The 10699-nt window shown below is 43.9% G+C and overlaps 1 protein-coding gene across 1 annotated transcript; it reads left to right on the top strand.

Moving 5' to 3' along the window:
* The first annotated feature begins 646 nt into the window (after nt 1–646).
* Nucleotides 647–1003, top strand: LOC143629588 (uncharacterized). Its single transcript, XM_077098830.1, has one exon. The coding sequence runs from the start codon at nt 647–649 to the stop codon at nt 1001–1003; it is 357 nt and encodes a 118-aa protein (XP_076954945.1).
* Nucleotides 1004–10699: the final 9696 nt, after the last annotated feature.

The raw sequence follows: 10699 nt of genomic DNA, 5'->3' as shown, positions 1-10699 counted from the left end.
AACTCTATTGATAATGTTATTAATCGGCTGTTACTTGGGGCTTCGGTTTACGTAATTTGGAAGGAACGAAATAACCGGCTTTTCAGGAACTCTTTGAAGACTCCAAAGATTGTTGCTGATGAAATCATTAAGGGTACTCGCCTAAAGAATGACTCTAAAGTTCAAGAATTCTGAACGGGTCAATCGGGTTCTCGAAGATTGGCACCTTCAGAGAGGAGTTTCACACCAAATTGATGATAATGGTTTATTTGTTTTTGTTATGTTTGTTTCTTTGGTTCTTGAGTAGGCTTTAGCTGTGTTTACCATTGTTTGGTGGTTTTGGTTTTGTTTACTCTTGTATGGCATGTCATACATGAGAACTAATATGGCACTTTGTCATATTACTTGTTCTTTGTTGGTTGTGTGGAATGAATTTAACCGGGTAGAACCCTTTACCCAAAAAAAAAAAAAGTTTGTTCAATTTAACATCTTCTCAAGGTTTGGGATTCCTCGAGTTATCATAAGTGATGGTGGATCACATTTCAAGAACTTTGCATTTGGCAAATTGTTAAAGCCTTATGGTGTTAATCATCGAATTGCAACGCCTTACCATCCTCAAACAAGTGGCCAAGTTGAAGTTTTGAATTGACAAATCAAAGAAATTTTAATGAAGAAGGTTCGGGTTGATAGAAAAGATTGGTCAATTAAGTTGGAGGATGCATTGTGGGCCTATCGCACGACCTACAAGACACCGATTGGTACCACTCCTTACCGGTTGGTGTATGGGAAGGGTTGTCATTTGCCAATGGATTTGGCTCACCGGGCATTATGGGCAATTAAAAATGTTAATTTGGATTACAAGGAAGCTGGTGAGTTATGGAAGTTGAAATTGAACGAGTTGGAAGAAATCCGGGATAAGGCATATGAATGTGCTTCGAATTACAAAGAGAAATTGAAGAGGGTGCATGATGCCAAGATAAGGAAACGAACATTTGAGGTTGGGCAAAAAGTGTGGCTTTTATAATTCAAGACTCAAACTGTTTCCTGGGAAGCTCAAAAGCAAATGGATGGGCCCGTATGTGATCACAAGAGCAGGGAGGTTTGGTGATGTGGAGATTGAAGACATGCAAAGTCAAGTTAAGCAAGTTGTGAACGGACATCGCCTCAAACCCTATTTGGAAAAAAAGAATTTGAACATGATTGACAAAGACAAGGTGAGTTTCCTTCTAAGCTCACCGGATGGCTCCATTTTGTAAAGGAAAGGCCCAGGTATGTTGTATAGTGTAAATGGATTTTGTTAAAAATTTATTTTTAAAATTACCTTTCTCGTGCGAGTGTGTTCGAACCAAGTGTGGGAAGTTCTTAGGAATTTCTTTACCGTGTTAAGGACAACTCGGGATTTTCATGGGGGGGAGGGGGGTAGGTAACTTTTAAATTCTAATTTTTAGTTATGTTTTGTTCTATTAAAAAGGGGGGGGGGGGGGTTCACAGTGGACCACGGTTCCAACCGTGGCCCATGGTCCAGTCACCGTAACCTACGGTCCAGCAAGTCACCCATGTACGGTGCACTCTGGAAGTTTTGGAACAACATCACCATGGACCACGGTCTAAACTATGGACCACGGTCAGGCTTGGCAGGGTCATTGACTACGGTTAACCATGGAACACGGTTCACACCGTGGCCCACGGTTTGCTGATTACTGCTGCTTTCCGACGGGCTTTAAGGTACATAAACGAATTTTATTTTGTTTTTACAACATATTTCAGCCACAAACTTCACCGACCATCTTCTCTACCTTCATACTCTGTCTTTCAAACCCTAATTTCACCATCACCTCTTCCAATTAACCACCAAAACCTAAGTTTGTTAACCACTTTGGGAGTGAATTTGAGAGAGGATTAACAATACAACCTTATTCCCTTTCATTCTTAAGTTGTAACTCAATTGTGAGGGTTAGGGTTGTGAAAATTTCAAAGATTTTTGGGGTTTTCTTGTTTGCCTGTGACAAGTGCTTGTTTATCACCATAAACATCAAATCAAGGTATGTTCATTATCAATTCTTTGAACACATTGCAACAATTGTTAAGGTAGGGTTGATTTGTGTAAATCCACTTGCTTGTTGGTTATAATGGTTACAAATTATAGTTGTGAATTAGAGATAAATTCTTGAAATTGGTGATTTTTCAATGAAAAATTGAAAAATTAAGTGTTTACTGAAGTTTTGTGATATTGGTTAAGTATATAATGAGTTGATTATCCACAACTATGGTAACAGGCAAGTGTGGGGAGGAACTTATCGAATTAACTTGGTTTGTTTTAGGTGGTTTGTGTGTATATGTAACGCCCGTTAATTCCGATTTCAAGAATTAAGGATTGTAGAGTATGTATAACTCTCGGGACTTAACCGACGTTTCTCGGAAGCCATTATGTCATCCCGGTACGTTAAATAACCTAACTTTTCCTTCCATTTTGCCTTACACTCCAATCTAGAGGGACTAGAGTGTAACATCTTATGTTATAACAATAAAAAAAAACCTAACCCTAGCCCCTGTGAAGCTGGCGATCGGCAGAAGGAACAAAGAACAAGACCACCGATTTTCTTTTTTGCAGCCAATTCTAAGCCTTAGAACTTCAATTCAAGGTATGTACTACGATTCCTCAAGTCTTTTACACGTTAAATGGTTCTCATATTGCGCGTATTGATCGAAAAACGTCGTGTTGTAGGCTAACCGGGTGACTGCCCAATTGAGCTTTTCCGGGGTTGTTTCGAGTGAGGTTTTTGCATCAACATCCCACTAGGTATGACATGTACATCATATTATAATTTCATGGCCAATGGAGGTGTTTAGGTCGGTCAATCGATTTTAGTTCGAAAACTAGGGTTTATCGGGTGTAGAATTGCAAATTGTTGAGTTTGATGCGTTAATTGATCGGGTGACCGACCGAATCAGTTTGTACAGCCCTAGGGGGGTTTAAGGGCTGTAGAAAATTATTTTTTTGATGCTCGGGGCGGTTGGGGTTAGTGCTTCGTCAATCGAGTTGGCGGTGCGCGAATTTTCGTTTAAACGTTAAAGTAAGATTTGCAAAAAGGAACCGTCAACCCTATCAACTCGGGTACCATAATCTTGATGAATGAAAAGATTTAAAATGGAATTTGGTACATTCGGGGCTGATTCGTTAATAAATGGTTTTAAGGTTTATTGCACGCGAATTCTATCCGATTTGACTATCTTTGGGCCTTGGGCTTATTGGGCCTCGGGCCAAGTTGTTGGGCCTGGGGCCAAGTTGTTGGGCCTCGGGCCAAGTGTTGGGCCTTGGGCGGCCCATTAGGCAAGAGTGTTCTTACGGTCTAGTTTAGTAACGTGTTGTGTATAATTTACAGGCCCTTGCATGTGATTGTGCACTTAGGGATTCCTAGCTCGTGCAGGTGTTCGATTGATTTCAGGTGAGTTCATGATGCCCCTTTTTTACTCTTTTAACTTTTGGGCTAGCATGCACACCTAAGTGTTTTCCTACTGGATTAAATGTTTTAAACGATTTATATAGGCTTGCTAGCATATGGTAGGCCTAGGGATGTTAAATAGATATACATGTATATACATTATTGCTTGGCCTATATCTGGCGATGTTGTAGTCGTTTCGACTACTGATGTTGTGTATGCCTACTTTGTGTTTGCATGCACTGATGTTACGTGTTTGGGTTGTACGTTTGCTCGACCCTGATGTTATACGTGGATGTTATATATATATACTGTGATATATATAGAGATGTAATTGAAATGATGTTTACATATTTATTTTTTATATGTATGTATGAGGATGTTTAGTTCTCGATAATGAGGATTTGATGGATGTACCCTTTTACTTTTTAAAACTTTTGGTTTGACTATCTTAAATATTACTACTGATGTTATTTACTTAAAACTTGAACTCACTCAGCTTAAGCTGACTTTGTGTGCATGTTAGTATGAGTTTCAGGTTAGGAAGAGGATGCCTTATCGCTTGGACGTGCACGAAGCTACTTGGACGGTGAAGGGCATACGGGAACTGAAGTTTTACTATTAAACATTTATTTTTAAAAGTTTTATTTAAATATAACTATGTTGATTTTGGGCAAAATTCCCGGGTTTTGGGAACTTATTTTATTATTTATGTTTTCTGCTGAATTAAACTCTGAGATGTTTGTTTTAATGGAAGAAACCGTTTTGAAGTTTAACTATTTTCTTAAGTGTTATGTATGATTACCAACTGTGGGGTTCCCGGGATTCGGGGCCTTACAAGTTGGTATCAGAGCCCTGGTTCAAGGGATCCGAGCATTCCCCGAATGCTTGGACTCGAACTGTAAGAAAAGAGACCAGTATGCCCACCCCGAGTAGCTACACGCCAAGAGGTAACTTTAGATTATCAGTCATTCCTTTATGCTTAAAATTTCCAATATGTGATTAACTGTTTAAGTGTTAGATAGAAGGCTAATGTGGATAGGGGAAGGGGGTGATTAGGACGGGCGGGTGAAGTAAACGACTAATTATACTTGATCATCGTCATTAGCAGTTTACCCTTACCTTACATGTTCTAAATGCCACTTGTACCTGACCATATTAAAAAATTCTGTCTTTGTAGGGATAAGTCATGGTTAATACTCGAGCAGCTAAGAGAGGTGGTTATAGTGTTCGTGGTCGAAAGCCACGTGCCGAAGCCGAGAGTGAGATTCCTACTTCCCAGCAGGACACCCCGATCCATTAGGAGGGGGATAACCCCGCCTTATATCCTGCTATGCGCGCGGCTATCGCGGATGAGGTTTACCAGGTCCTTCATAGCGCCATTCCTGAGATCGTTGCTGAGGCCGTCAGGGCCATGGAGGAGTCACTGGTTGGTAAGGGTTCGGATAAGGGAAGGAAGAGTACGGAGGTACAGGACGTAGAGGAAGAGGAAGTGTATGTGTCGAGTGGGGATGAAGATGAGGTGCGGAAAGTTAGTGTATCGACCCGGGGTTGCTCGTATGGGGACTTTAAGAAGTGCGATCCCCCTTCTTTCAATGGCACTAAATATGCATTGGCAGCACATCAGTGGTTGAGAGAGATGGAGTCTGTTCTGAGGGTTAGTAAGTGCAAAGGGGATGATATGGTGACTTATGCTACTGCCTCGTTTCGTTCCGAGGCACTATGTTGGTGGGATAACTTGGCGCAAGCTATGGGTGATCGTTCGATTAGGAGGATGACGTGGGATGAGTTGAAGAAATTGGTTATCGATCAGTTTTGTCCTTCGCATGAATTGGATTAGATAGAGAAGGAATTCTTGACCTTGGAGGCTGGTACTATGTCGCATCGGGAGTATACCACCAAGTTTAACAAGATGGCTCGTTTATGTCCCGATTTGGTTACTCCCGAGATCAAAAGGATTAAGAAGTACGTGAAGGGGCTTCCGGTGGATATCCGTAGGGGTGTGTTGACTACCGACATGAACTCTTTTCACTCGGTGGTCACTCTAGCAGGTACGCTGTATGATCAGAGGGAGAAGTTGCCGCCGCCCGAGAATACGAAGACATGGAACTCAAATTCGTACGGCAAGCGGCCCGGGGGAAGCAAATTTAATCCGTCTGAGAAAAGGGTAAAGACTGAGACTTTTGAGTTCAAAAGGGGTGCGGAGTTCGGTAATTGCAAGAAGTGCGGGAAGCCGCACAAAGGGGAATGTAGGATTGGGTCTGGCACTTGTTTTCGTTGTGATAAGGTAGGACACCCTCATTTCGAGTGTCCGACATTAACCTGTTTCCGCTGTAAGGGTTCGGGTCACTTGGCATCAAACTGTCCTTCTAGTAAGGCGGGGGGGGGGGGGGGTCCGGGCAGGGGACTTCCTTGAGGGGGAAGATGGATGAGAAGCTGAAGGCCAGGGCGAGGGTCTTCAACATCTCCAAGAAGGAAGCGAAAGAGGATGCGGATGTCGTCTCAGGTACTTTCTCCTTATTTAGCTTTCATTCCACCGTTATAATTTCTTGTTCCTTTGAAATCGTATGTGTTGACCGTGTAGCTAAGCAATAGTACAATATCGTCCCAGGTACTTTCCTACTTGATGAGTTACAGGCTTCAATTTTATTTGATTCGGGCGTCAGTAGGAGTTTTGTGTCTACCGCTTTCTGTTCCCTGTTGGATAAATCACCCGAGCGCGTAGTTGAAGGGTTTGAGGTTGAGGTCGTCGTAGGGAAATCCGTGTCCGTGTTTAGGGCTATTCAGGGTTGTTCCATCGAGTTTTCTGCTTATAGGTTTCCGGTGCGATTGTATTTGATGCTGCTTGGTTGTTTCGATGTGGTGCTCGGGATGGATTGGCTCGCGAATGTTGATGCTCAGATCGTTTGTGGTCAGAAACTCGTTCGTCTAAGGGCCCCGGATGAGACTCGAATTACGGTCTTCGGAGATCGGAATGCTGCGACGCCACATATTATATCCATGCTTAAGGCGGGAAAGTTGATGCAGCGGGGGTGCGGGGCGTATCTGGCGTATGCTATGAATGTGAATACCGAGGTGGATACCGTCTGTGATGTTCCTATTTTTCGGGATTTTCCGGATGTATTTCCAGATGATTTGTCAGATGTGCTGCCGGATCGCGAGGTCGAGTTCTAGATAGACCGCGCCAAACCCGTTGCCCGAGCTCCCTACCGCCTAGCGCCGAATGAAATGAAGGAGCTTATGTCTCAGTTGGAAGACTTGCTCGATAAGGGCTTTATTCGACCGAGCATCTCACCTTGGGCTGCCCCGGTCCTGTTCGTTAAAAAGAAGGACGGTAGCATGCGGATGTGCATTGACTATCGTGAATTAAACAAGCTCACTGTCAAAAATTGGTACGTTCTCCCAAGGATCGACGATTTATTTGATCAGCTCCAAGGAGCTAGTTGGTTCTCGAAGATCGACCTTAGGTCCGGGTATCATCAGCTGAAGATTCGAGAGGAAGATATTCCTAAGACTGCCTTCCGCACTCGTTATGGACATTACGAATTTCTGGTGATGTCTTTCGGTTTGACCAACGCACCGGCCACGTTCATGGTCCTTATGAACCGGGTGTGTAGACCGATGCTCGACCGTTCGGTTATTGTGTTCATCGACGACATTCTTGTGTACTCTAAAAGTGAATCCAATCATGTCGGTCATCTCAGGGAAGTGTTGGAGGCTCTACGAAAGAACAAATTGTATGCGAAGTTTTCTAAGTGTTCCTTCTGGTTATGTGAGGTTCAATTCTTAGGCCATGTTATTAACCCGAGTGGTATTCTGGTTGACCCTGCAAAGGTGAATGATTGGGAGTCTCCTATGTCTCCAACCGAAATCCATAGTTTCCTTGGTTTGGCGGGGTATTACCGCCGCTTTATTCCTGATTTTTCGAAAATTGCTTCTTCTCTGACCAAGCTAACTAAGAAAAGTGTTAAGTTCGTTTGGGGTACGGAACAGGAGGAGGCTTTTCTTGAGTTGAAGAACATATTGACGCATGCCCCGATCTTAGCTTTACATGATGGCATCGACGATTTGGTGGTGTGTTCTGATGCCTCTTATCAGGGGCTTGGGTGTGTTTTGATGCACCGAGGGCGAGTCATCGCTAATGCCTCACGACAATTGAAGCCTCATGAGGCGAATTACCCTACCCACGATTTGGAGCTAGCGGCGGTGGTGTTTGCGCTTAAGTTGTGGAGACATTATTTGTACGGTGTTCCTTGCGTTATTTATACCGACCATAAGAGTTTAAAATACTTCTTTGAACAAAAGGAACTGAATATGCGCCAACGACGATGGTTGGAGTTGATTAAGGATTATGATTTGGATATTATGTACCACCCTGGTAAGGCTAACGTGGTGGCCGACGCGTTGAGCTGGAAGGAGAGACCGAAGCCGATTCGTGTGAAATCTTACCAGCTTATTTTGAAACGAATAGCCAACGTCCAGAATGAAGCGTTGCAGGTGGAATGATTATGTCAGAACGTGTTTGGGGTCAGGAGAAATTGTTGGAAGACGGCGGTGACGGGGTGAAGTATAAGGATGGTCGTTTATGGGTACAGAGGTATGGGGGATTCAGAGAGAAAATTTTGGATGAGGCACACAAGACGCGCTATTCTATTCACCCGGGCGCGGCCAAGATGTACCAAGACAGAAGAAAAATTATTGGTGGCCTGCGATGGAATTTGAGGTGGCTCAGTACGTGAGTAAGTGTTTGACGTGTTTACAAGTTAAGGCCGAGCATCAGAAGCCATTTGGGAAACTTCAGCCGTTAGAAATACCTGAGTGGAAATGGGAGCATCTTACTATGGATTTCGTGACTAAACTACCTCATACTCCTAGGGGTAACTATGACACCATTTGGGTAATCATGGATAAATTGACCAAGAGCGCCCATTTCTTGCCGATTCGAGAGACTTTTAGTTCTGAGCAGCTGGCCGATGTGTTTATTCGTGAGATCGTCTCTAGGAAACGGGTGCCGGTATCTATTGTTTCGGATAGGGATACGCGTTTCACCTCCAGGTTTTGGAAAAGGTTTCACGAGAAGATGGGCACCAAACTCCTCATCAGTACTACTTATCACCCGCAGACAGATGGTCAGTCCGAGAGGACCATTCAGACCCTCGAGGATATGTTGCGGGCTTGTGTTATCGACTTTGGTGGTAGTTGGGACCGTCACTTACCGTTGGTGGAGTTTTCGTATAATAACAGTTATCACGCCATGATTGGGATGCCACCGTTTGAGATGTTGTATGGTAGGAGGTGTAGGACTCCAGTCTGTAGGGGTTCCATTAGTCAAAACCAGTTGGGTGGTTTAGAGGTGGTCGAGGCTACGACTCAGAAGTCTTATGCAGATAAAAGGCGAAGGCCTATTGTGTTTGAGGCTGGGGATCGGGTTATGTTAAAAGTTTCTCCCTGGAAGGGCATTATTCGTTTTCGTAAGCGGGGGAAGCTCAGTCCGAGGTTTATTGGCCCGTTCCGTATATTGGCCCGAATTAGTGAGGTAGCATATAGGCCGGAATTGCCCGAGGAGCTCGCGGGGATTCATCCTACTTTTCACGTGTCCCATCTGAGGAAATGCCTAGCGGATGAAGAGGCCCATATGCCTCTCGATGATATTGTACTCGATAGTAAGCTGAACTACGTTGAACAACCGATTGCTATTCTTGACCGTCAGGAGAGGCGTTTGAGGAATAGGGTGGTTAGTCAGGTGAAAGTACAGTGGAAACACCGTAGGGGTTCCGAGGCCACTTGGGAGTCCGAAGTCGAGATGATGAAGCATTATCCGCAGTTGTTCCTGTCGCATCGGGATTCGGGGACGAATCCCATTGTAAGGGGGGTGGACTTGTAACGCCAGTTAATTCTGATTTCAAGAATTAAGGAGTGTAGAGTATGTATAACTCTCGGGACTTAACCGACATTTCTCGGAAGCCTTTACGTCATCCTGGTACGTTAAAGAAACTAACTTTTCCTTCCATTTTTCCTTACACTCCAATCTAGAGGGACTAGAGTGTAACATCTTATGTTATAACAATAAAAAAAAAACCTAACCCTAACCCTTGTGAAGCTGGCGATCGGCAGAAGGAACAAAGAACAAGACCACCGATTTTCTTTTTTGCAGCCAATTCTAAACCTTAGAACTTCAATTCAAGGTATGTACTACGATTTCCCAAGTCTTTTACACGTTAATTGGTCCTCATATTGCGCGTATTGATCGAAAAACGTCGTGTTGTAGGCTAACCGGGTGGCTGCCCAATTGAGCTTTTTCGGGGCTGTTTCGAGTGAGGTTTTTGCATCAACATCCCACTAGGTATGACATGTACATCATATTATAATTTCATGGCCAATGGAGGTGTTAAGGTCGGTCAATCGATTTTAGTTCGAAAACTAGGGTTTATCGGGTGTAGAATTGCAAATTGTTGAGTTTGATGCGTTAATTGATCGGGTGACCGACCGAATCAGTTTGTACAGCCCTAGGGGGGTTTAAGGGCTGTGGAAAAATTATTTTTTGATGCTCGGGGCTGTTGGGGTTAGTGCTTCGTCAATCGAGTCGGCGGTGCACGAATTTTCGTTTAAACGTTAAAGTAAGAGTTGCAAAAAGGAACCGTCAACCCTATCAACTCGGGTGCCATAATCTTGATGAATGAAAAGATTTAAAATGGAATTTGGTCCATTCAGGGCTTATTCGTTAATAAATGGTTTTAAGGTTTATTGCACGCGCATTCGATCCGATTTGACTAGCTTTGGGCCTTGGGCCAACTATTGGGCCTCGGGCCAAGTTGTTGGGCCTGGGGCCAAGTGTTGGGCTACGGGCCAAGTTGTTGGGCCTTGGGCCAAGTGTTGGGCCTCGGGCCAAGTTGTTGGGCCTCGAGCCAAGTTGTTGGGCCTCGGGCTAAGTTGTTGGGCCTCGGGCCAAGTGTTGGGCCTTGGCGGCCCATTAGGCAAGAGTGTTCTTACGGTCTAGTTTAGTAACGTATTGTGTATAATTTACAGGCCCTTGCATGTGATTGTGCACTTAGGGATTCCTAGCTCGTTGCAGGTGTTCGATTGATTTCAGGTGAGTTCATGATGCCCCTTTTTTACTCTTTTAACTTTTGGGCTAGCATGCACACCTAAGTGTTTTCCTACTTGATTAAATGTTTTAAACGATTTATATAGGCTTGCTAGCATATGGTAGGCCTAGGGATGTTAAATAGATATACATGTATATACATTATTGCTTGGCCTATATCTGGCGATGTTGTAG

Source organism: Bidens hawaiensis, unplaced genomic scaffold (genome assembly GCF_021521415.1).
Source record: "Bidens hawaiensis isolate Kalapana, Puna unplaced genomic scaffold, B.hawaiensis_p1.1 tig00005307_1, whole genome shotgun sequence".
Classification (NCBI taxonomy): domain Eukaryota; kingdom Viridiplantae; phylum Streptophyta; class Magnoliopsida; order Asterales; family Asteraceae; genus Bidens; species Bidens hawaiensis.
The sequence above is the reverse complement of the archived record's forward strand: the minus strand, read 5'-3'. Positions and strand labels throughout refer to the sequence as shown.